Source organism: Macaca nemestrina, chromosome 14 (assembly GCF_043159975.1).
Source record: "Macaca nemestrina isolate mMacNem1 chromosome 14, mMacNem.hap1, whole genome shotgun sequence".
Classification (NCBI taxonomy): Eukaryota; Metazoa; Chordata; class Mammalia; order Primates; family Cercopithecidae; genus Macaca; species Macaca nemestrina.
This window is the reverse complement of record NC_092138.1, coordinates 2,980,763-3,008,083: the sequence shown is the minus strand read 5'-3', so window position 1 is coordinate 3,008,083 and position 27,321 is coordinate 2,980,763. Positions and strand designations below refer to the sequence as shown.

The 27,321-nt window shown below is 41.2% G+C and overlaps 1 protein-coding gene and 1 pseudogene across 7 annotated transcripts in view; one reads left to right on the top strand and one right to left on the bottom strand.

Annotated features, from left to right (window-relative positions):
* Window positions 1-5,585, bottom strand: part of LOC105498908 (splicing factor 45-like) — a 61,930-nt pseudogene extending 56,345 nt beyond the window's left edge.
* The window catches only part of LOC105498909 (contactin associated protein like 3), a 242,009-nt gene that overhangs the window by 158,194 nt on the left and 56,494 nt on the right, over window positions 1-27,321 (top strand). For 5 of the 7 annotated variants that reach the window (XM_071077491.1, XM_071077492.1, XM_071077495.1 and 2 more), the window contains 4 exons: window positions 9,424-9,595; window positions 14,826-14,932; window positions 18,558-18,677; window positions 25,968-26,171. In XM_071077491.1, coding sequence (XP_070933592.1) covers window positions 9,424-9,595; window positions 14,826-14,932; window positions 18,558-18,677; window positions 25,968-26,171 — 603 coding nt within the window. The remainder of the gene's footprint in view (window positions 1-9,423; window positions 9,596-14,825; window positions 14,933-18,557; window positions 18,678-25,967; window positions 26,172-27,321) is intronic. The other 2 variants (XM_071077489.1, XM_071077490.1) reach the window with 2 other exon arrangements.

The window sequence follows — 27,321 nt, the reverse complement described above, 5'->3', positions numbered from 1 at the left end:
AACCACAACCCAGACTGTATATGCCTAAGTAAAGTTGTCCTTATTTCAGAGATGATATTATGAATTGAATTGTTTTCCCTCAAATTCATATGAACCCCAGAATGTGACCTTGTTTGGAGATAGGATCTTTGCAGAGGTAATCAAGTTAAAATGAGGTCATTAAGGTGAGCCCCAATCCAGTATGACCAGTGTCCTTATAAAAAAGGGAAATGTAGGTGCAGAGACACACACAGAGGGAAGACACTGGGACAACACACGGGGAATATGCCTTGGGAAGACAGAGGCCTAGAGTGTTACACCTGCAAGGCCAGAGCTGCTTACTGGGTTCCTCCCTGACCCCACCTCCCACCTGGGGCTGAGCTTGACCCAGGCCTTACCACCCACTGCTGCTACTCTGCCATAAATCCTTTTTTAAAAAAATTTTAAATACTTATTTGACAAATAAAAATTTTGTATATTCAAGGTATACTACGTTATGATTTGATATAGGTATACACTGTGTTCTGATTACCACAGTCAAGTTAATTAACACATCCGGCACACCTCAAATAGTTACCATGTTGGTGGCAGAGGGGAGTGAAGACATTTAAAATCTACTGTCTTTCCAAATTCCGGGTAAATAAAACAGTATCATTCCCTATAGTCACCATGCTGGATACCTTTTGTTTCATAGGGTTGTTGAAAAAAGACTGCGAATTAAGGACTGAAATGCATGTCTTCCAGATAGGCCACAGGATCACACTCGGGAACCAGTTTTAAATAGACCGGCCTTTATGGAGCTTCCCTTCATCACCGTGCCCAGTGGAATTGTAACAATGCTAAATGAGTGCCGTTACCTTTTTCACTGCTTTATGTGCTGGTTTTATGGCACCACACAGGTGTCCCCGGAGCCTTGGCTCCTCTGGAGCATCTCACTGATGTGCCTCACGAAGAAAGGCCATGTTTTGGCCAAAGTGACTAATAGTTTAACTCAGTCGGTTATTTCAGCTTATTTTTATTGCCCAGTAATGATGCGATGAAACATTTTACTAAGTCGGGGAGCACATCAGCCTTTCCTAGACAATGATAAACAGAATATTTGCCAGCTCAGTCAATGACTGAGTACAACCAAGAGACACTGCAGCCTAAGAGAGGGCAGTCAGAGTGGGGAGGTCACAGAAGGGTGCAATAAATCTTCTCCCCAGGGATGTTTACGCAGAAAGTCCTTGGTCATTAGAAATGTCATTTAACTGTAAATAATAAGATACATTTGCTAATCAATGCTTGAGGTGCTTCCTGAGAGTATTAGTATAGTTTTGCATTTTACTATTTTTTTTTCCAGAATCCTTTTAAAATTATGTTGGAGACAGCACAATATGAAAGTAAAATTCATCCCTAAAATTGGCTGTCAGCATGGAAATTATAAATCTTATTTTCTAAACTCTGGCAGTCCTTCACAGCAAACTTTCCACAGAGCAACTGTGAAAACAGACAATGTCAATCTGCAAAGTTTCTGATTGTTTTCTTTCCTCATATTCCGAGGTGTGCATATGTGCCCAAAATTGTATTAAAACATTTGCTATAGGCCGGGCGCGGTGGCTCAAGCCTGTAATCCCAGCACTTTGGGAGGCCGAGACGGGCGGATCACGAGGTCAGGAGATCAAGACCATCCTGGCTAACACGGTGAAACCCGTCTCTACTAAGAAATACAAAAAATAGCCGGGCGAGGTGGCAGCGCCTGTAGTCCCAGCTACTCGGGAGGCTGAGGCCGGAGAATGGCGTGAACCCGGGAGGCGGAGCTTGCAGTGAGCTGAGATCCGGCCACTGCACTCCAGCCTGGGCTACAGAGCGAGACTCCGTCTCAAAAAAAAAAAAAAAAAAAAAAAACATTTGCTATAGATGACAGATTTTATAACAAAAAACAAGCCAGTATATCTAAGACCTGTCATTTCAAAAGTAAAATATTTAGGAAGCACTAAAAGGGATAAGAATGAAAGTACCATTCATTTTTTAAGTGATACTAAATAAAGTTGATTACAGAAAATGATTTATCGAAGTATAAATATAGTATCACCTTTATGGTTGAAATTCTCCAGGTGAGATTTTATAACGTCCCGTTATCCAAGAATACATTTCCATAAATATATACATGCTAGTGTTAGAAATGCTTTTGAGTTATTTTTACTCATATCATAATTTTGTTCATTTTTAATGTGAAATAGATAATATATGTACAGTTAGAAAAATATTACTAATAATTTTTCCAAAAGAATGTATATATTATTACATGAATATACCACATTTTATCAGTTCTACTGCCCCATTTTGCTATTGTTAGGCAATTTTCATTTGGGCTTTTAGATTTGCTTTATAAAATTTAGGAGGGTGGTGTTTGTTTTGTTTTTTTTAGACAGGGAGTCACTCTGTTGCCCAGGCTGGAGTGCAGTGGAGCAATCACAGCTCACTGCAGCCTCTGCCTCTCCAGGCTCAAGCACTTCTTCCACCTCAGCCTCCAGAGTAGCTGGGACTACAGGCCTGCACCACCACACCCAGCTAATTTTTGTTGTTGTTGTTTTTCTTCAGATTTTGTAGAGACAGAGTTTTGCCATGTTGTTCAGGCTGGTCTGAGGTGATCCACCCGCCTTAGCCTCCCAAATTGCTGGGATTACAGGCATGAGTCACCATGCACAGCCTAAAATTTAGTTTTTAAAATATTCTTACATACCTAGTTTTTCCAGTGAATTTTGCATTCCTTGTGTGTGCTTTTGAAACTTTATTTACCCATCTGTATAGTAAACTTTGGGAAACACCAGCTCTAACCACTATATTTAATAGCATAAGCTGGTGGTTAAATTTTACTGATGCAGGCCGGGCGCCGTGGCTCACGTCTGTAATCCCAGCACTTTGGAAGGCCGAGGCGGGCGGATCACAAGGTCAGGAGATCGAGACCATGGTGAAACCCCGTCTCTACTAAAAATAGAAAAAATTAGCCGGGCGCAGTGGCGGGCGCCTGTAGTCCCAGCTACTCGGGAGGCTGAGGCCGGAGAATGGCGTAAACCCGGGAGGCGGAGCTTGCAGTGAGCCGAGAGTGCGCCACTGCACTCCAGCCTGGGCGACAGAGCGAGACTCCGTCTCAAAAAAAAAAAAAAAAAAAAAAAAATTTTACTGATGCATATAAACCCAAAATAGATCATTTCTTCACATAGAAACAGCCTTTGGTTCAGCTAGTATTCATTACTCATTTTAGTTATTTAAAGACCCAAATTATTCTTGAATGCTGTGCAGTGCATTGAAAGAGACTAATAAGCCCTTTTCTGTTTTCTTAGCAAATTTAATTCTTGGGACATTTCTGTTCATATGGTTTCCTATGACACATAGCATCACTAAGAATCAAATAAGTGAAACTGAAAAGATTAAAACTAATCCCTTAATCCAGTTTTAATAAGGAGTTCGTTTTATTATGTTTCTTTTTCCTTTCCATTTGTTTTATATTGGCCTGGAGAAAACAGGCTTGATGGATAAAATCCACAGTATTTTCTTCCTAACTAGCTTATATAGTTAGAATGGCCTGAATATGTACAACTGCAGACACTAACTTCATTCCTACAGTATAATATCCGCCAATGATTGAAACTAGTCAGCTGTGCATGTTATTTATTTATTTATTTATTTTTTTTATTTTTTATTTATTTTTTTTTTTGAGACGAAGTCTCGCTCTGTCACCCAGGCTGGAGTGCAGTGGCCGGATCTCAGCTCACTGCAAGCTCCGCCTCCCGGGTTTACGCCATTCTCCTGCCTCAGCCTCCCGAGCAGCTGGGACTACAGGCGCCGCCACCACGCCCGGCTAATTTTTTTGTATTTTTTAGTAGAGACGGGGTTTCACCGGTTCAGCCAAGATGGTCTCGATCTCCTGACCTCGTGATCCGCCCGCCTCGGCCTCCCAAAGTGCTGGGGTTACAGGCTTGAGCCACCGCGCCCGGCCACATGTTATTTATTTATTTAAAAGGATTTGGATTTTTATACAATATTTAAAAACCACAAAATGAAAAGGTATCAATCACTGTATACCTTGGAAGTCTTTCCAACAGTCTCAGTATCCAACAGCCGTGAAGGCTGTGACCTTTTTCCTTCTTTTCTTAGCCTGCTGGTCATTTAAGGGTCACCGGAGATGACTCATGCTCTAGTTCTTAAAATCAAACTTGTTCCACCAAGTCAAAGACCCTGAATTTGTCCAAATTGTAAAAACATCCTCTTGCCACCTGTCCACCAAAATACCTTCTATTCAAGCGAACAACAGCTTTAATTGCTGACTCAGCTCTCAAATTCTAAAAATGTCTGTACTGCTTCATCATCAGGGGCACCAAGAAGTTCACATATCACACAATTCCCAACTTTGCCATATTTTTCATGACAAAATTGGAAAATACCGTGGACTTCATCCATCAAGCCTGTTTTCTCTGAGCCAATATAAATTGACAATGGAAAAGAAAAAGAAACATAACAAAACGAACTCATTATTAAAACTAGATTAACTATACTCTTTTCAGTTTTACTTATTTTATCCTTAACGATGCTATGTCTCATAGGAAACCGTATGAACTGAAAAATATGTCATCACACATTCTTCCCTGGTTTCAACTTCCAAGTCTTCATCCACCTTCCCTGCACCAACTATGCCCCTTAGTAGGACCCCGTTGGTAGGACTCAATTATTTCAGTCAGTGGATTTGTACCTGATTCTTCAATGCATCTTTCTCCGCGGCGTCGCCCGTGATGATCTTGCCGCCAGGTTTGCTGGTCTTCCCCACCGGAAAGGCAGCGCGCAGCCCCTGCTGGTGCTCCCCGAGGCCCTGGCCTTCCCGGAAGCCGCGCTTCTGCATGAGGTTGTGCGCCACCGTTCCCGCCACGTTAGAGAGGAAGGAGCTACTAGGCCGGTTTGGAGATCTCGGTCTGTCCTGTTCCTCCTTCACTAGGGGAGGAATGGCAGCTTTGGAAGACCGTGATTGAGGTCTTGAATCCTCTTCATAAGGAAAATCTCGGGGTGACTCTTTCTCTACCAGAAAAGTGGGTGGGGCAATGGCAGCTCCGCCCTACTTCTTTTCCTCCTCTCTCACTCCTAATCTTCATCTTCATCAGAATCTGGATCTGGTCACCTTGATCAGAACCCCCCTAGCTTTCTGCCTGTTTTCAGGTCTCTTTTCCCTTTCTCCTATTTCCTTTCGTATTTCTAGCTCCTGCTGTGTCTGTCATTCCTCTCTTTGGCGCTTCACTACTTTCTCATAATCATAAGGAAACCTAGGATCATATTCGTCAGTTAAGGGAATCAGAACGTCCCCTGCAGAAACCCACTGGGAACAGCATCCTTCAGCCCAGCTGCTGCATGCCGTGGTGTGTCCCCAGTTTGCAGGGCATCTGGCCTTAGGACAATGACCTGGCCTTAGGACAATGACTGGGGCAAGAGCTGCACTGTTTCTTCCTTTGGCTCTTTCCCTGAGTGAGCGCTGCCTTTCCCACCTGAAGCTGAGACTGCAGAAGCTTGACGTTTTGGGACCGGCTTTCTGCTTTTGAGTCACTTGTCTCCATTCCCAGGCCATCATATGGGGACATCTTTTTTTTTTTTTTTTCAATTTAATGTTGCTCTGCTGACTCTACCCATGGGTAACCAGGTTAATATGAACAAAGGAAGAAGGAGAAGAAAAATGAGAAGGAAGAAGAAGAAAACCCACCAATTTCCTGATGCCAAATAAATGGAAAATGTTATTTGTACCAAAGAAACCTTGAGAGAGACTTGGAACAAATCATGGGCGGATTTCTGGATCTCACTAGATTTATTTTAATAGAAAGTTTAGGCCAGGCACGGTGGCTCACGCCTGTAATCCCAGCACTTTGGGAGGCCAAGGCAGGTGGATCATCTGAGGTTAGTAGTTCAAGACCAGCCTGGCCAACATGGTGAAACCCTGTCTCTACTAAAAATACAAAGATAAGCTGGGCATGGTGGCGGGCGCATTTAGTCCTAGCTACTAGGGAAGCTGAGGCAGGAGAATCGCTGGAACCCGGGAGGTGGAGGTTGCAGTGAGCCAAGATGGCGCCACTGCACTCCAACCTGGCAACAGATCTATACTCCGTCTCAAAAGAAAGAGAAAGTTTAATTCGGAGATGAAGACTTATCTTCTGTACTGTCATTTGTCCGGTTTTTTTTTTTTCTAGTCTGAGATTTCATCTTTTTGAAGTGTTTTTCAGGCACCACTCTGTACGGTTGCATGTTGTGCATATAGCCTGCATTTTTTGCATTCATACCTGAAACAGAGATTGGCTGAAGGTCAAATTATTTTAAACTCACCTTTATGGAATCTTTCTGCTATTCAATGCCATACCTCCTTCCATATTGAGAATACAAAATCGACTGTTGTGTCACCAGTCCTCACATCCTTCTTATAGGAAGTTGTTAGACCGAGAACTTGTGGCAACTTGTGGCATTGAAGTTTGTCACTGCAGTAACACACAGGGACAATTTTCTTGCCAACCTCATATGCTTACACAAATGAAAATAACCGGGCTAAAATTTTCATGGGTCTTAATATCTTTATTTGTTCGATTTCGTATCTAAAAACATGCAGTACTTTATGATGAGAATTTGTCCTGAAAGTTTCTTAACTTTTTTGGGGGTCACCTGGATTTATTTTAGTTTTTTTTTTTCTAATAGAGTTATCGAATTTATTTTATTTAAGAATAACTTGGTAGTGCGCAGTGGCTCACGCCTGTAATCCCAGCACTTTGGGAGGCTGTGGCAGGCGGATCACGAGGTCAGGAGATCAAGACCACCCTGGCTAACACGGTGAAACCCCGTCTCTGCTAAAAAAAAAAAAAATAGCCAGGCCTGGTGGCAGACACCTGTAGTTCCAGCTACTCGGGAGGCCGAGGAAGGAGAATGGCGTGAAGCTGGGAGGTGGAGCTTGCAGTGAGCTGAGATCACACCACTGCACTCCAGCCTGGGCGACAGTGCGAGACTCCGTCTCAAAAAAATAAATAAATATATTTATGTGTCAGGAAACACCACTTGGTGAAAGAAAGATTAGCAGAACTGTTGATATTCCTATAATTCATTACTTGAAAATATTTATTGAATTAATAATCCTCCTAATACTTAACCTAAAGTGTTTATTTCTTAATGATTAGTGAAATGCAGTAGAATTATACAAAGTTCACTCTCTTCAGAGTTCCCATTCTTCAGAAGGTTCTGCTGTACCATTTAAACTTATATTTCTTTTTTAAAAATATAAAAGATTTTAGTCTTCAAGCTTTTAAAAAATATGATGTTAAATGTTAAACTTCCAAGTCTCTGTGAGGTTATGTATAAAGTTTAGATAATCTAAAAAGAAGTCTTAAATATGAGGGAGACTTTTACTTTAGGAATCGAAAGCAAAAAATATTAAACTGTTAAAGAGATAAAGCTTCAGTTATTAAAATAGAAATCTAAACACAACATTTCTTTTTTTTGGAGACTTTTAGAGAGGAAATAAGAGTACAGGCATTGAGAGGTACTTCATTGATTCCAGTAAGAGGAATCTTCATTGACTATTTTTTGAAATTGTACTAGTCATTAACAATATAAGGTCAAAGAGAGATCAGTCAGTGAAAAACACAAGTACAAATTCTGTACTTCATTTTTTTTTCATTTTAATAAAGGAAGAACACCAAAGAAAACACAATCCTCTGGTGATAAATATTGCTCTACATTTACTATAATCTTTGGAGAAAAGGATATTTGCATGGACTCAAAGTGTCATGCCTAATATTTATTAAACCTAAATATTAGGTTTAATACCTAATATTTGAATGATTGGGAAAGAAAATAAGAAATTATATCTCACAAGTTTGAAAGAAACAATGCTTACAGAATCAATATAAGCCAGCTTATTTTTTAAAATAAGGCAAAGGATAAAATTTTTCAAAAGCTATAATTTCATAATGTGCAATTAAATTAATTATTAAATTTTTGTTGTCATTGGCATTACACCATTATGAAATGAGGTGCCTCTCTCATATTTGTATGTTAAAATTAAGTATTCATTTAGATCAGAGGTAGACAAATCATGGTCCATGGCATATTATATTAGTCCAAATGAATAATTGCTTTGTATTTTTAAAGGGTTATAACAAGAAGGATATGCAACACAGACCAGGTGTGACCCACAAAACCGAAAATGTTTACTCTCTGGCATTTTACAGAAAACCTTTGCAGACTCCTGACTTAGACAAATGCCTTATAATTTTATTCTGAATTAATATGACTCTACAAACAGTTGTCTTTAAATAAAAAGACATTTTACAATTATTATGTTCTCTTTCTTTAACTAGAGTGTGTACTTTCATCCTTTTCCTTATTTTTCAAACTTTGAATTAGAGTTCCATTATTAGGTTATATATTGTAACTCAGAGGTTGGCAGTAAGTTCAAGACACTGCTTTCCTATATACTTGGACTGGTGTGGAGTAATACTGCTTAAGTCAAAGTCAGGCACTAACCACTACTTCTTATAAGTATTGTTCTTGTTTCACAAAACAAGCCCAGATAGTAAAAGGAAATGATGTCATAAGCATTGCCATTTGTAATTTAGGTGATATTAACTGATGGTTATGGTGAAACTTCTCATATTTAACTTCTAATATTGGAAAAATCAAATGTCTATTTTATTTCTTTCTATTCATGGAACATTCCGGACTGCAAATTTTTATCCTTATGTACCCTAACAATGTGTTAGGTCCTGTTACTTTTCGTGTTGTTGTTACCGTTAGAATTTAATCTTTGGTTATATATTTGACTAAAGCACCTAATACCAAAGAAAGTGTTACTAGAAAAGCAAATCCAGGTGTTTCCACCCAGTCAGTATAAAAAAAAAAAATTGTTTTTATATACTCCCAAAGGCACATACATCGTAACACACAAAAACACCTATAGGGTAGATATTTAACATGTTTTAGATAAATGGTAGTACACAATTATATTTTTATGTAGCATTTTTCACACTTCATAAATCCAGTATATCCTAAATAAAATGTGGGCTGTTGAGTTCATTTATTTTAATTTAAACTCCACTTTCATTTTTTTTTACTTACACTACGTGATGCTAAAATGCATGATTATTTCTTAGATGAGATTTCACAAAAGAAGCCAAACCTCTTTTCAGTTGGTTGGGCAATAATTCCTGTTATAGGAATTTTAAATCTGAATTTTCCCCCATAATTTCTTATTCTGAATTCCAGGTATTATCTTAAATTTGATCAGTTCTAACCTTGCCCCTTTTCACCTCTCTAATGAATGGTGAAGCTCATCACATCATACCGATATCCATAAACAAGGGGTAGCAGCAGTCTTCATATAGTAAATACTGTGGAATAGTTTTGTCATAGTTATTGCTTTTGTCCTATTTTTGTCTCCATATTCAGGCTGCCTGGACAACAGCTCTGGCTCTGGATGTAAAAGCCCCGTGGGAGGGTTTCAGGGCTGCCTGAGGCTCATCACCATTGGTGACAAAGCGGTGGATCCCATCTCAGTACAGCAGGGGGCGCTGGGGAGGTTCAGGGACCTCCAGATAGACTCCTGCGGCATCACAGACAGGTAAGGGCCATCCTAGGTCACTTTAGCTTACCTGTTTTCAAAGTTGAAGAAAGCAAATGTAGACAGCTGGAAAAAGGCATTCTGTTCTCTTTTTTGTTGTTGTTGTTGTTATCTTTCTTTCCAGAGGGAATGAAATAGTCATAATTACTATGAGGATTAGAAAACTGCATCTTGGCTGGGCACAGTGGCTCACGCCTGTAATCCCAGCACTCGGGAGGCGGAGGCGGGTGGATCACGAGATCAGGAGATCAACTTTATCCTGGTTAACGTGGTGAAACCCCGTCTGTACTAAAAATACAAAAAAAAAAAAAAAAAAAAAATTAGCAGGATATGGTGGCGGGTGGCCTGTAATCCCAGCACTTTGGGAGGCCCAGGCGGGCGGATCACGAGGTCAGGAGATCGAGACCATCCTGGCAAACATGGTGAAACCCCGTCTCTACTAAAAAAAATACAAAAAATCAGCCGGACGTGGTGGTGGCGCCTGTATTCCCAGCTACTCAGGAGGCTGAGGCAGGAGAATGGCGTGAACCCGGGAGGCGGAGCTTGCTGTGAGCTGAGATTGCACCACTGCCCTCCAGCCTGGGGGACAAAGCGAGACTCCATCTCAAAAAAAAAAAAAAAGAAAGAAAACTGCATCGCTAATGGAATAAATTTTTTAAATGATAGTACTGTATTAGAAGACATACACCTTACGGATTTTATCTTAATATGATCCCAAGTTGCTCAGCTAATAGTTATCAAGCTCGCTTTCACAACCACACACCCGTCAGTTGGATGACATTTTTCCAACAGAGAAAATAAAAAGTAATTTCTCCTAGAAAAGTTTGAATCATAAAGATGGATGAAGATATGTGCCAAAGGACATACTCAGTGAAATATGGAGAAGGTTAAAGAAGAAAAACATTTAATTAAAATAAGTATTACAACCACAGTTACACTAGTTGCGCCATAATTTTACAGTGATTTTGGCTGAGAAGAATCCCCGGGTCACACCTGGAAAAACAATATTTCTACATACAATTTGCCGTAGTACATTTGGTATTTACTTTCAGTGAATAAATAAGTGCTACATATTTAAAAATTTAAAGTTATATCTACACCTGGTAGAACTTTCAAAACCTGCCTTCTTCATGGAGTCAATTCTGTTAGTCAATTCTGTTTTAAACATTAACTGCAAAATCATCATCTCTGGCTAAACAGGTTTTAATTTATAACTCATAGTGACATACTAAAAAAACATAATTTCTAGTAAATGAAAAGTTCATTCATATGAACTTTATTCAGCACGAAATAATTTCCCCCTGTGAACATTCTGCTGATTTGTAGGAAAAATGGATTAATTAAAAGATGAGGAGTATATGTATGAAGTGTAAGAATTTGTCAAGTACCTCTCACTCTTGAGATTCCAATTCTTGACACACAGCTGGGACTGCATTTACATCTCAACACCAGCTCCAGAACCCCACTCTGTAGTGGGGAGGGTAGTTGGGAAGGTTTCTGGCCATTTGCTCACTTAATATAATCCCACGTTGCTCAGCTAACTAGCCAGGGAGCTCAGTTCTGTCTGGGTTAAGGGGAAATGTCCCATGTGCCCACACTGTGAGTGACAAGAGCTGTCAGCTCAGCTGTGACGCAAGTGTGATTTTCTCCACTTGCATGACATTATTTTGATATCTTATTAATTACTCACAAAATATGATCCATTTGCAGTATATCTGTTATGAGATATGTATCATAAGGCTGCCTTTTCTCAGAGATGATCCACGTTGCCTGCTTTGTGCATGTAGCTCCCAAAGTACAAAACTATTGTTTTTACTGTTATAGGCTGTTTCGTTTTAACCTTAAAGTCCCAAGAGTTACATTGGTGCCTAACTTGGTCTCTAAGATCCCACATTTTAAAAAGGTCTCCAAATTGTACCCCAAAGTTATTGTAAACATGCTTAAGTGAGCATGTATGTGTGAGCCACACTTAAACTTCAGCCATGATGTGTACAATAATCACTGCAGATAAGGGTTTTAAGAAAGCACTTTTAAATTATTTTCAAATAGGGCTACAAATGAAGGCTATTCACTATTTCATTCCCAAAGTCAGTAACATAGAAGACTAGCTCCTCTGAGATTATTTTGAAAACCTGAATTTTATAAAGCAATAAAATTAGAAAACTTTGGGGACACAAAATGATATTCTACAGAGTTAAAATTAAAGACCTTTGCTGTTCCCTTTATGTTCAGTTTTGAAATCCTGAAAATTCACTTTTAAGTATCCTAAAAACAGGCCTGTAAGCATCTATTAGCCTTTCTTTGTTGTTAACAAAAAAAAAAAAAAAAAAAAAAAAAAAGCTCTAATTGTATTAGTCTGTTCTCATGCTGTTAATAAAGACATACCCAAGACTGGGTAATTTATAAAGGAAAAAGGCTTCGTGGATTCACAGTTCCACATGGCTAGGGAGGCCTCACAATGATAGCAGAAGGTGAAGGGGAAGCAAGACACATCTTACATGGTGGCAGGCAAGAGAACCTGTGCAGGGAAACTCCCCTTTATAAAACTATCAGATCTCGTGAGACTTATTCACTATCACAAGAACAGCGTGAGAAAGACCTGCCGGCATGATTCAGTTACCTCCCACAGGTTCCCTCCCATGACATGTGGGAATTATGAGAACTACAATTCAAGATGAGATTTGGGTGGGGACACAGCCAAACCATATCACTAATTTGCAAAGTAGAAACATGTTATTCAAATACCAGACCTAAAAATCCTACTTAGAGACAGATATAGGGTATGAAGTTATCTTTTTTAGTCAAAATTGTAAGCTATGCAAAAAATAGCAATGGGCACTTTGGATGACAGAATCACAAATAACGGATGTTTATGTTTGGATAGGTTTTTTTGTTTGTTTGTTTGAGACGGAGTCTCATTCTGTCGTCCAGGCTGGAGTGCAGTGGCACCATCTCAGCTCACTACAAGCTCTGCCTCCCGGGTACACGCCATTATCCTGCCTTGGCCTCCTGAGTAGCTGGGACTACAGGTGCCTGCCACCATATCCAGCTAATTTTTTGTATTTTTAGTAGAGATGGGGTTTCACCCTGTTAGCCAGGATGGTCTCGATCTCCTGACCTCGTGATCTGCCTGCCTCTGCCTCCCAAAGTGCTGGGATTACAGGCGTGAGCCACTGCGCCCAGCCAGGATAGGTTTTAACTTCTTACATCACCTCTTACATCACACTCCTGTACTCTTAAGATTTGCTCTGTATACCACATGGCAGAGCTTCCAATTGGGTCCTACTGCATTCCAGCTGGGGCTCCCTGAGCAGGGAGGCCTCCATCACCTCCTTACCTGGCTGTGCTGACCAGGCCGCTCACCCTACTCCTGCCCTCCCTCTGCCATCTTCCCCTGTGTTGGCCTTCTGCATGCTAGCTACTTCCTCTATTATTTGTAGTACATGTAAATTTTTCATAATTGACGTTGTGTTTAGTTGAAGAAAAACAGTGTATGCTTGTTGATAGTCTCTAGATCACTTAAATAGTTTTTATTTCAAAATATTTTGAACTAAAATTCTCTCCCTGTTGATACCAAACAGCAGTGGCTTTTAATGTTTTTTAAAATTTGTGGAATCTTCAAGTCACGTATGATCTTAAGATGCTCCATTAAGAAAGAAGGGGAGGAGGGGGAGAAGGATGTGGGGGAAGAGGAACAGCTGCTTTTTAAAAAATGTATGGGGGTGGGCTCCCAACCCAGCCATCCTCGCCTGTCACTCCAACTCCCCCACTTCTGATCAGTTCACACAGGCTTTTCCATGCCTTGGCCTTTGAAATACTTGAAAAGTTGTGATTCTGATGGCCCCTAACTCTTCTCTGAATGCAGACTAAATGCTCATTAACACCATGTAATCAGTGGAAGTCTTGGCCCTGAGCTGGTGGTGCACTGCCAGAGAGCCAGGATCGGGGGCTGGGGGCATGGAGAGGGTAGGGAATGCTGCGGATTCTTCTTCCCAGCCCCTCAGGTTCCCCTCAAAGGATCTCTCGGGAGGCCAAATACAGGCCCCTGGGGCTTTCTGTCAACTTCATACCCCAGTTCTCTGCTGGTCATCCTCCCATCACAGCCAGGAGGCCTGTCACAACCTCCCAGCCCCTCTTCTGCTACTTCTCTCGGTCCCATGGGGAGGGGCACTTGGGCGGGCACTCACCCCCTGTGCTGCTCCAGCATGGACGAGGGTGTCCCTCACAGCCCGGAAGGTCAGTGTCCTTTAGAATCTTCACTCTTTACCAGGTCCTTAGCTATGTGCTCAGCAGTGGGAGACAGCGGGCGGAGGCTGAGATCCAACCCTGCTCGAGGCGGAGGTGGGTCTTGGTATTCAGGCCAGGCTTCCAGAAGGTCACGCTTCCTCTTGGTGAAGCCTCCACTCTGTGTCAGCTGCTGGTCAGTTTCCATAGTGTCCCCTGCTCCCTGTTCCCCTAACAATCCTGAGAGGCAGGCAGACTAGGCCCCCAATATGATAGTGGGCGGCAGCAGATTCCTGAGAATTCTGAAAGTGCGAGACCTCCAACTGTTCTTTTTCAAGATTGTTTTGGCTAGTTCAGGGTCCCTTGAGATTCCCTGTGAATTTTAGGATGGATTTTTGTTTTCTGCAAAAAAAGGCTTTGGGATTTTAATAAGAATTGTATTGAATTTGTAGATTGCTTTGGGTCATATTGACATATTACCAGTGTTAAGGTTGCTTAAAAAGCAACAGCCGACTGCTCATTCCAAATCTAAAAGGCAACAAGATGACCTAAATTAAATGTTCTTCAAAATTTCTGGACCTCTGTCACTATGTGACTGAAGCTGTTCCTGTTTCTTTCTCCTCCCCTCCGTATCTTCCTCCCTGTTTCCCCCTCTTTCTTTTAACAATGACCGCAATGTAGTAATGCAGCCTGCCGTATTTCATAGTTTTATGTATGTAATTGGTTTTGCTAGCCACATGTCAAGTTATTGTGTCACTTGGGACAAAAAAAGAAATGTGTTGACAATTCAGTTGTCACAGATACCTAATAATCAGCTGCATGCTAATGGATATATTCATCCAAAGTTTGTCACTATATTTAGAGAACCTTGATGGTAGACCCAGTAATCACGTCATGTGGGGTTATCTTGCGTATGCTGTTCTTTCACATTAACCTGGTTTTGGTAAGACATTTATTTTCTGATGATCAGAAAAGGGAAACAGCAGTTGTATCTGTTTTCTTTTAGGTGCTTGCCCAGCTACTGTGAGCATGGGGGCGCGTGTTCCCAGTCGTGGGACACCTTCTCCTGTGACTGTCTGGGCACAGGCTACACGGGCGAGACCTGTCATTCCTGTAAGCCTCATGCCTCCCTCGCGTTTCTGTCAGCATCTCTTTGTCATTTCATCTTGATTAGTTGTTTATATGTAGCTGCATATTTGCAATCATGCAAACATATCAGAAAAGATATTTCAGCACTCAATTTCTAGTTTATTTTTAATCCACCTTATTTAATACAAGGGTGCTGAGACAGTGCACAGAAATACATGGTACGAATAGGATTGAAAAAAGAAGCTGGCAAGCAATGGGGAAGTACGTCTAGGAGAATCAGATATAGTAAAAGGTAGAAACTAAATTAAATTCAAAATGCATGATGTAACAGCTTGTTCCATTACTTGAGTTGGGCCATACTTTTAATTCTGAGAATCTTTTCAGTCAAAGAAAGGGGGAAAAACAACCCCTTGCCCGCTGTCAATGTTACATTTAAGGTATTTAAAGATTTGTTAACAATCACTGGGATGATACCATCATGGGATTGCAACGTGGTAAAATTTCTGAAGAGGTAATTGGGTATCAGCTAGAAACTAGAGGACCTTTAAGGTCTCTTCCAATGACTGTGATTTTCTTTGGTGGTGGTGATTGCAAAATGAATAATTGTAAAAGTATTAATGTATTGAGTATTTATGCTGGCCCTTTGATATTGCTTTGCATATATTAACTCATTTAACCCTAAAGCAGCTCCGGGAAGAAAGTACTCATTATCTTCATTGCAGAGTTGAGGACAGAAAGAGGTTAAGTAACTTGGCCCCCAGCTAGTTTGTGGCCGGATGAGGAGTTGAGCTAAGGAGGTTGGCTCCACAGCCTTGGCTCCAGGATGCCTGATTGGTGGTCCATGCACCAGCAGCACCCATAGTCCCTGGGAACCTGTTACAAGTAAAGACACTCAGGCCTCACCCAAACCTACTAAATCAGAATCGCTGGAGATGGTGGCCCGAGTCTGTTGTAACCAACCTTCCACATGCTTCTGGTAGACATTTAAGTGTAAGAACAATGTCTAAGGGATGACATATTCTAACACCTGTCAACTGCCTCTGCCGTATTAAAAATCATCTGTCTTGACTGAAGAATCACCCTTTATAAATTTCAAAGGCCATGCCATTGTATTGACCTCTAATTTGTTACAATTAGAACATCACAGAATCCTCAAAAGCCTATTTTTTTCTATTTGTTTTTAACTTTTAAAGTTTTCTTTCTGTGTATCTCTACTGATATCTCTGAGCAACTTCTGAGGAATATTTCGCCCATCCCTGGGTCTTCAAGGAGACAGAGCAAGATGCAAAGCCCTCAGTTCCACTTTCTCATCCTGAGGTCCTACTTGAAACTTTTAAGAACTCTTCCATGAGACATCTGATTTTCACAAAAACCATAGGAGAAAGGCAGGGCATGGAGCCTTAAAACCTCACTTCACACACGCAATGAGAATTCTGCGCTCCCAGCCCTGAGGTTCTGCAAAGGATCTGGGCAAAAGAGGAGACAGTCCAGGAGTGACTCTCACAGATTGAAGCATGAAGTATGACTTTTGTACTAGAAGGGTCCCTGTTTATAAAGCTGTGACACATTTTCTTTTCTTTTTTTTTGAGACGGAGTATTGCTCTGTCGCCCAGGCTGGAGCGCAGTGGTGTGATCTCGGCTCACTGCAAGCTCTGCCTCCGGGGTTCACGCCATTCTCCTGCCTCAGCCTACCAAGTAGTTGGGACTACAGGTGCCCGCCACCACGCCCGGCTAATTTTTTGTATTTTTAGTAGAGACGGGGTTTCACTGTGTTAGCCAGGATGGTCTCGATCTCCTGACCTCATGATCCACCTGTCTTGGCCTCCCAAAGTGCTGGGATTACAGGCGTGAGCCACCGGGCCCGACCACCATGACACATTTTTAGGAGTTGAGTGGCCTCTCACACCAGAGGCTGCATGTCTTGATAAGGTCATAGAGTTGGTGCAGGGACCACATCTTGTACTTCTGTGTATCTTTCATCCTCCAGGCATAGTATCTTACCTAAAAGCAGAAGCATAATCCTGTGTGTTACCTAACAACTTCATATCCACCACCACACTCAACATCATCTGATTGCATTTAATGTTGCAATTGATGAATGAGTTACGTTAGTGCATGTTTATTCACTGCAATGAAAATATAACTTCAAAAACTTCTGAGGGAAAAATATCAGGAGATTGAAAAAGTATTTCAGGTATCAGTCTAATCTAATAATTGAGTTGACTGTTGTCCCAGCTAAAGGTAGAACTTTGCCAAGCCTACAGTCATTGACTGTGAGACTAGACTGCCACACCTAGCCGAATAGGTTATTTTGTATTTCTAATTGTATAACATGTATCAATTATATACAACTAATTAATTATATATAATTGTCTATAATTAATTATATATAATTAATCATACAATTAAAATCTATATACAATTAATATATACTATATGTTAACACATGTATACATTATCATTTAAAAAGCCAAACAGTTCACATGAAGCACAAGTTCTAGTCACTCTCCTCAATATTTGTCCCCATTCCAAACCTAGCCTGTACCCTATATCTAACCATTGTTATTAATTTGAGTGAATCCTACCATTTACAGATATATGTATTTAAATCAATATGCCATAAGTGGAAAAAAATAAAGATTAACAATTCCCATCTCCTGCAGATATTAATTCTATACCTTGTTCTTGGTAAAACATTTACTTGCACGAATGAAAATATTCAATTGTGTCACGAGTAAATTTACATTACATAGGGATATCTTTCAAAACAGTTTCTCTCCTGTTTTGATTTTCAGTTATCTTGAATTGTCACTTGCAAAATAGGGAAGTTTCTTTCTAAATCAACTTTAATTATTTTTTAATGAAGAGAAGTTGATGGCTTATAAATTCTATTTATCTCTTTAAAATGCTTATACATAGGTTGTTTTAAAGGAAGCAAAGGTTATAACTGCTGCATAGCTTAAGAAAAACTTTACAGAATGTTTATTGGAAAATACCAGATTATTTAGGCAGTTTAAAACTAATATGCTCAGGTATTCAGTTATTACAGGTAGAATGAGGGTTTCTTCCTTAATTACAGTTTACTTCTGAGGTATAGTTGCCACGACTTTGAAAAGAACCATGCTTGAATAGCACACAGAATTCAGATTCAGATTCACAAAGTTTTCCTCTCATATCTCTTCAAGTCTTTTACACTGTGCTTCAGAGTTTGCAGGGTTTCCTGCCTAAAAGCAAAAGAAAACATTGATGTAGAGAAAGTACAGCCTCTAGACATCGCCAAAAGATTGTCTATTGAAGATGGTATCACAGTCCCACTGTAAGCACATCTTCGTTTTTGAACACCAACACAATCTTTCCTTCTTCCTCAAAATAGAAATACACTGTGACCGAATATTTATTCAGCATCTAACAACATCCAACATTTAAGTGTATTTTGACTAGGTAATTTTCTTCTCCTTTGTTAATAGAAATAGATTTAATTTTTAGAATGTCATTTTCTTCCATCTCATCGAATATACTGTCATACACTATAAAATGATGTTGGGTCATATGTATCACATGTCTGTAATTCAGAAATGCAAACCTTTGGACACTGACTCAACATCTGGAGATATTTTTTCTGGTTCTTATGGCTGGTGTTCTTCTACAGCTCTCTACGAGCAGTCTTGTGAGGCCCACAAGCACCGAGGGAACCCGTCCGGGCTTTACTATATTGATGCAGATGGAAGTGGCCCCCTGGGACCATTTCTTGTGTACTGCAATATGACAGGTATGTTGATCATCATTAGATGCATATATCAGAACAGACCAAGGAGAAATTTACCTAGTTGGCAGCATTATGAAAACATGCGGTGTGATAGTGTGTACTTGCTAAGTAGAAGCATTAAATATGTATTTGTTAATTTTGTTGTCAACAAAATTTTCTTGTATTTCTTGTTTGCCTGGGTTGGATTATAGGCAAGATTTAATGCTTTGCCAGGGCATCTCTCTAGCTCCTGCACTCCTCATAATACATCTGTTCATGTGCATCATGATAAAATATAAACCTCTGATTCGGTGATTTACATGCTTTCTATATTTGGAAAAAACAGAGGTCTTTAAAAGTGCTAAGAAATAACGTATATAGATATGTCAGTGTTTTATGTGCATCTTAAATAATTTAATGATTTTTATGGCATATAATTTTTTCATAACCAAGGAAAGTTGGTTATTTCTTGTGCTTTAGATATTATTAGAAATGAACACAGCTTGGGCTGGGCGTGGTGGCTCACGCCTGTAATTCCAGCACTTTGGGAGGCCTAGGCGGGCGGATCACGAGGTCAAGAGATCGAGACCATCCTGGCCAAAATGGTGAAACCCCATCTCTACTAAAAATACAAAAATTAGCTGGGTGTGGTGGCGCCTGCACCTGTAGTCCCAGCTACTTGGGAGGCTGAGGAAAGAGAATCCCTTGAACCCAAGAGGCAGAGGTTACAGTGAGCCGAGATCGTGCCATTGCACACCAGCCTGGTGACAGAGTGAGACTCCATCTCAAAAAAAAAAAAAAAAGAAAGAAATGAACACAGCTTGATTATAGAAGATTGCACTAGAATGCCTTTTAAATAGTTACATTTTCACAGAAATGTGTTGTCACCTAGCTCTTCCAACTCTCTGGAAAGCGGAACTGTTCTCATTTGTTGTGCTGACCAAAGCACAACAATTTCAAAAGTTTCATAAATTTGGACAATAACCAAGTGGATCAGCAAGCACCAAGGAAAAAGGAACAGATAACTGAAATTACATGGTCATTTAAAGTGTCTTAGCAAAGACTGCCAAAAAATATTAAAACTTTACAGGGGACGTTCAGAAGTTTCAGAGCCACCTGCGCAGCAATGTGCTGAAGATAAAGAAACACAGATGTTCTGCCAGGAGACACCAATTACCTCCAAAATCCCCCGACTCAGACAATCAAACCAAAGTGAGAAATCCCATAAAAATGGTCTTGGTGGATATCAAAAGACTCAACCAAAGTCACAACCAGGAAGGACCTTGGTTGTCATCATTTTAAGATGAGGAAACCAAGGCTCAGAAAAGTTGGTTAGGGATGTATCTCCTGACAAAATCTAGCTAACAATAGAGGAATCACTAAACTCTAGTCTCTTTTCTCCCCTAGAAAAGGTTACCTTTAGATACTGCATTGCTCTGTAGCCAGTAATATATTCTCTAGTTGTTCAAATGAAGCAATAATGATTATAAAATGCACAATGTCAAACTACTACTCTAATAGCTTGAAATGTATGTATGGTAATAGCCTTCAAAAAGCAGTTGCTTCAGAGCTTGAAAGTAGGCACTCTAAGAACAAGTAAAAAGCCAGGCAAATTGAAAAATCAACAAAATTTTTTAGATGCAGCAGAGAAGTGAGGTCACAGAACAAACCGCTGCCCTGCAAAATTAGAGAGACAGGCAGGCTTATATATAGAATGACAACTTTCTTCCACAAGCGGAAACCTTCGGAGAAACCGTCGTCAAGGTAGGAAAACCTAAATTTAATTGACGAATTGCTGGATGCTCAATGTGGACATGTCTGAGAGTTAAAAACTCCAGGAAGACCCAGTCAGGGAAGGGTCCCCACACTTCTGTGAGTTGTACACCTAGAAGCTTGACCAGGTTCTCACAGTGAATGCTGGAGAAAAATCTCCTCATGCTTCCAGAAGGGGGAGGTGAAAAGGAACCGTCCTGAAGTACACCAGAGCTTTCTGTTCTTCTGAACAACGTCTTTCCTCAAGGGCAAATATTTCACCTAAGCTACTGGTGTTTTGTTTTGTTTTCAGAGCCTAACATGCCTGGAGGAAGGAAATTACCCACCTCTGGCCATCCTGTCCCATGTAAGGGTGGTGATGGGAGGGAGGGCTGAGAAGCTCTTGTGAAGGTCACAGCCCAGAGGCACAGGCTCCCTAAAGGACTCAGACCTAATCACAGGACTACAGAGCCTTTCGCCTTCCAACACATGTTACTTGTAGTACTGCAGACCTCTTTACAGCAGTTACTTTTCCCTGGTACATCACATCTGGCTATCAAGAAAAAATTTCAGCTGGACCTGTAATCCCATCACTTTGAGAAGCTGAGGAGGGAAGACAGCCTGAGACTAGTTTGAGACCAGCCTGGGCAACACAGTGAGACCCTCACCTCTACAAAAAAACAAAACAGGCATGGTGGCATGTATCTGTAGTGCCAGCTACTTGGGAGGCTGAGGTGGGAGTATCGCTTGAGCCTGGGAGTTGGAGACTACAGTGAGCCATGGTCACACAACTGCACTCTAGCCTGGGCAACAAAGACCTTGTCTCTAAAAAAAAAAGAAAAAAGAAAAAATTTCAAGGCAGAAAACATACTTTGAAGAGACAAAGCAAACATTAAAAACAGACTCAGGGCCGGTCCCAGTGGCTCACGCCTGTGGGAGGCCGAGACGGGTGGATCATGGGGTCAGGAGATCCAGACTATCTTGGCTAACACGGCGAAACCCCGTCCCTAGTAAGAATACAAAAAAATTAGCCAGGTGTGGTGGCAGGTGCCTGTAGTCCCAGCTACTCGGGAGGCTGAGACTGGAGAATGTCGTGAACCCAGGAGGTGGAGCTTGCAGTGAGCAGAGATCACGCCACTGCACTCCAGCCTGGGCAACAGAGCAAGGTTCCATCTCAAAAAAACAAAAAAACTGACTTAGATATGGCAAGGATGTTGGAATTATTAATTATTAGACCAGGACTTTAAACAACTATAATTAATATGGAAAAAACCATAATGGATAAAGTAGATAGCATGCAAGACCAGATGAACGATGTAAGCAGCGAGATGGAAATTCTAAGAAGCAAAAAGGAGTGCTAGAGATCAAAAACAGCATAACAGAAATGAAAAATGCCTTTGATGGGTTTATTAGTAGACCAGGCACAGCTGTGGAAAGAATCCCCTAAGCTTGGAGATACCTCAATAGAAACTTCCAAAACTGAAAAGCAAAGAGAAAAAAAGACTGAACCCCCCCTCAAAAAAAAAAAAAAAAAAAACCCAGAACATAATATCTGAGTACAGTGGCACAACTACAAAAGGTGTAACATACATGTGAAGAGAATTCTAGGAAAAGAAAGAAAGGAACAGAAGTATATTTGAAGCAATAATGACTGAGAATTCCCACAAATGAATATCAGACACCAAACCACAAATCCAGGAAGTTCAGAGAACACTAAAGAAGGAGAAAGGCCCCCAAAACTATACCAGGCATATATTTTCAAACTATAGAATTCAAAGGTAAAAGTAAAATTTATTTATTTATTTATTTATTTATTTGTTTATTTATTTATTTGTTTATTTTGAGATGGAGTTTCACTCTTGTTGCCCAGGCTGGAGTGCAATGGCACGAACTTGGCTCACCACAACCTCCACCTCCTGGGTTCAAGTGATTCTTCTGCCTCAGCCTCCAGAGTAGCTGGGATTACAGGCATGTGCCACCACGCCAGGCTAATTTTGTATTTTTATTAAGAGACAGGGTTTCTCCGTGTTGGTCAGGCTGGTCTTGAACTCCCGACCTCAGGTGATCCACCCACCTCAGCCTCCCAAAAGTACTGAGATTACAGGCGTGAGCCACCACACCTGGCCCAGGTAAACGTAAACTTAAAAATAGTCAGAGGAAGAAAGCACCTTACCTACAGAGGAGATAAGTATTATAGCAACTTCTCTTCAGAAATCATGCCAGCAAGAATAATGGAGTGAGATACTTAAAGTGTGAAAGAGAGAAAAAAACAAAACAAAACCTTCTCCTTGAAGAGTAAAGAAATAAACTTTCTCAGACAAATGAAGAGGTCAGTTCTCCAAAAAGAGATCTTAATATGTATGATCCTGACAACAGAACACAGTAGATCTTATTTTCTTTTTTCTTCTGGGGCATTTGGAATGGGTATACCAGATGCTGGGGATTTCATATGATATATTGAGTAAATTTTATTATTTAAGTGCAGACAATCCCCATTTACAATGGTTCTACTTAAAATATTGTGACTTTACTATGTGAAAACATATGCATCCTGATTTCAAGTACCCATACAAGTATGATTATTATTATTCTGAGACAGTCTCGCTCTGTCGCCCTGGCTGGAGTACAGTGGCACGATCTCGGCTCACTGCAACCTCCACCTCCTGGGTTCAAGCGATTCTCCTGCCTCGGCCTCCCCGGTAGCTGGGACTACAGGCACTTGTCACCATGCCCGGCTAATTTTTAGTCTTTTTAGTAGAGATGGGGTTTCACCATGTTAGCCAGGATGGTCTCAATCTCCTGACCTCATAATCCACCTGCCTCGGCCTCCCAAAGTGCTGGGATTACAGGCGTGAGCCACCACGACTGGCCGCAACCATTATTATTATATATATTTTTTACTCTCAGTACAGTAGTTAATAAATGAGATATTCAACACTTTATTATAAAATAGGCATTGTGTTAAATGATTTTGCCCAACTGTAGGCCAATTTAAGTGTTCTGAGCACATTTAAGTTAGGCCAGGTTGAGCTAGGTTCAGTAGGTCACATGTATTAAAATGCATTTTTAATTTATAATGTTTATCCAGATGCAACTTCATCATAAATTGAGAAACATCTGTACTGCTAATTCCAATCAAAATCATGAAGTTAAATTAGCTTAATTTTCAAAGTCAGATATTTATTTGAGCAACAGGAGTGGAACAGGGATCAACTTATTGCAGTTACCCTCCTCCTGGGCCAATGAGACAGCCTCCAGTGTGTTCTGACTCAGCCACACCTCTGAACCCCTTTCCACATTTAGCCACTGTTATAATTAATCTACTCAGGTCCAATTCACTTGAGCCCTGGAGGTCGAGGCTGCAGTAAACTGTGAAGGTGCCACTGTACTCCAGGCTGGGCAACAGAGGGAGACCCTATCTCTAATAAAAAAGAAAAAGAAAAATATGGGGGTTATGTTAGATGCTCTTTGAAATCTTTCCAGTTCCAATGTGCTTATAATCTGTTGAAATAAATTGTGAGCAATTAGGGGAACGGCAATGGTCTGTGTCCTTCTTTGGGTCTTTTACTATTGATATTATAAGAAGTGAGTCAAGTGGAATTTTATAAACACAAATGCATATTCTATAATGTCCCTGGTTACTATTCTGCTCTTCAGAAAAACAGTTTTATAGATGTATTCTCAACAGTTCCCTTCTCAGTACTGAGGACATTTCTATGACTACATCTTAACCATTTGTGACTGCAAATCTATCATACTGCCCACCAGCCTATGTGAACTACTCCGGACCATCATTTCTCTCCCACCGTACAACAAATCATGAACACATGGCCAAAAATGGCATGTGATTGATCATCTTCAATGCTCAACTTAGTGTTCCATAGGTTTTTCTATATTTGATTCAGTTGATAGGAAAACTCTGAAGGTGAGAGTAGGTGATGTGCACAGAGTAACACTAGATTATAAAAATTCTAAAATGAGGCCGGGCGCAGTGGCTCACACCTGTAATCCCAGCACTTTGGGAGGCTGAGGCAGGTGGATCACCTGAGGTAGGGATTTCAAGACCAGCTTGGCCAACAGTTTCAACATGGTGAAACTCCATCTCTACTAAAAAAAATATAAAAATTAGCCCAGTGTGGTGGTGTGTGCCTGTAGTCCCAGCTACATGAGAGGCTGAGACAGGAGAACTGCTTGAACCCAGGAGGTAGAGGTTGCAGTGAGCCGAGACAGCACTACTGCACTCCAGCCTGGGCGATAGAGCGAGACTCTGTCTCAAAAATAAATAAAAAAAATAAAAATTTTAAAATAAAAAAATAGAGCAATATTAAAGGAAGAACCCATGGAACTGAAATTACCATAGAGCCTCCTTTGGTGAGTACAGTGAGCGGAGTGATAATTTAATTGAAAATTGCATTCATTATTTAAATTTGCAGATTTTTTCTGAACTTGTGGCTCATTTGTACATACCACACCTTTGCTCTCCATGGGTTTTGTGACGAAAGAGATATTTCAGTAGCATGGCTGGTTTTCTTGTCCGTTCCTCTGATCTCTGTTGTTATTGTTAGGCGTGTGTAAAGTAACAGTAAGGCTGTGAAATTTGTCTTATGCATAGTTAGCAGCCAAGCCATTAAACATCCTGAGATGTGAAGGGCTGGAAGGGTGATTTATCAAGGTAAAATATATTACATTGTTTCGTTTCGTAGTTCTTAAAAAAATCCTCATATGACTCTTTCTTAGTCTCTCCAGTTTGGAAAATTTTTATGTAAAATGTCCATTGTTCTAAATACATCTTACTAGAGGTTAAAGGACCAGACAGCACCAGCATAGGATTAAAGTGACTTCGAGTGTGGTGGGAGGTCCATTGTTGGGAACACTGAAGAACTCAAGATGCACTTCTTCCCTTATGAGATATGGAGTCGTTCTGTTTTTATTTCATCAAAACAATATAAGTAATCAAGTGACAGAGATACATCAGAAATGATGTCAGCAGGCAGTCAGATGCCCAGAGTCACCGCCTGGAAAGTGCTGTTAGAAGCTCAAGGCCTCTGATTCCTCTGGGCTTGGTCACTGATGGAGAAGCTGACACAATTAAACCACTTTATTTTAATAGAGCTGCTTCCTATTATACCCGTGAGTATGTGCGTCACATCGTCCCAATATGTATCTTTTATAAATTTATTTGATAATGAAAGAAATAGAGGCACATACAGATGAGGAAAATGCAGATGAGTTTAGAAAGATAAAGATCCAGACAGTTTGGCCCCATGCTTGTGTTGATGTAAAAAATGGTTTTAACAACTAAAGAGTCATTGCTTACATGATACACTTTTAGGCATGACGTCACAAAAGTTTGGCCATCAGTTCTCCCCATATGCTTTCTCTTAGAGGCTGAGTTCTGGCTCAGTACATTGTTACACAGGTCCAACTCCTCAAATCGGAGCAAACATGCAGTAATGCAAATTTCAGTTAAAAGTGTATGCACATAAAAGACGCGTCTGCTTTGCCCCTTGCTGCTGGCCTCTGCCGCCCAGTGATGCCTCTCCTTTGCCTGTTTCTGCTCAGCAGACGCCGCGTGGACCGTGGTGCGGCACGGCGGCCCCGACGCGGTGACCGTCCGAGGTGCCCCCAGCGGCCACCCGCGCTCGGCTGTGTCCTTCGCGTACGCGGCGGGCGCGGGGCAGCTGCGGGCCGCGGTGAGCCTGGCGGAGCGCTGCGAGCAGCGGCTGGCTCTGCGCTGCGGGACCGCGCGGCGCCCGGACTCACGAGGTAAGCGCCCCGGCTGGAGGCTACGGGGGCGCATGGGGCCGGGGCGCGGCGCTCGGGCTGCGAGATGCCTTTCCAGGGAGAAAAGGCCAGGGTCACTCCCGTGGCGCGTAGTTCAAAGGCCTGACCTCTCGCTCCTTCTCTTCCCGCTCTTGATTGGGCAAAAGAGCAATTGAGCGCCTTCTTGACCGCTGAGAGACGTTGAGCGTTCGTATGCAGGATTAGTGAGTGACTTGTCCTTTTGTAATTCAGGGAAATTTTGCTAATAACTTATGACTTAGCTTTCCATTCACACTGAGGGGATAATGGCTGTAGGGCAGGTTGGGTATAGCAGAGTTCTTCATGAAGACCAGTGGGAACCAGTAACCTCCTTACTCTTCTCAAAAGTCTTCCTCTGAATCTACCTGGAACGTTTGTTTCCTTCCTTTAGATTATCTGAGTATGCCTTTCCTGAGCCCCGCTACTCTCACTGTGGTCTAGGGTGAAATAATTACTACTGTTATTAAAAACTTTTTTCAGTGGGTGTCTCATTTTTTTGAAATTATGTCTTGAGAAATGTATACCTTAATCTTCATAAATGGAAGTAATGTTTTGGAAACTCTGCAGTGAGCTGTGATTGCTTCACTGCCCTCCAGCTTGGGCAGCAGAGCAACACCTTGTCTTAAAAAAACAAACAAAAACAGTGTATGTCGGTAGCATAATAAAGCCACTTTAATTTCACTCTTAAATTTTCAATACAAAATCTTTTGTTAAGTTGAAAGTGGTGTATGAGTGTCATATGAAGGTGGTTTGCGCTGATCCACTAACCCATACCTGCATTGCCTTCCCTAATCCGTCCTGGCCAGTCAGCCCCTGGAATATGCCAGACCATTTCCTCTGCCTGGATTCGCCTCTCTGTCGCCCAGGCTGAAGTGCAGTGTCACGATCTTTGCTCGCTGCAACGCCCCCCGCCCCCATCCTGGATTCAAGCCATTCTCCTACCTCAGCCTCCGTAATAGCTGGGAATACAGGCGTGTGCCGCCACGCCCGGCTAATGTTTGTATTTTTAGTAGAGACGAGGTTCTTGAACTCCTGACCTCAGGTGATCCGCCTGCCTCAGCCTCCAAAAGTGCTGGGATTACAGGCGTGAGCCACCACGCCCGGCCCTCACACT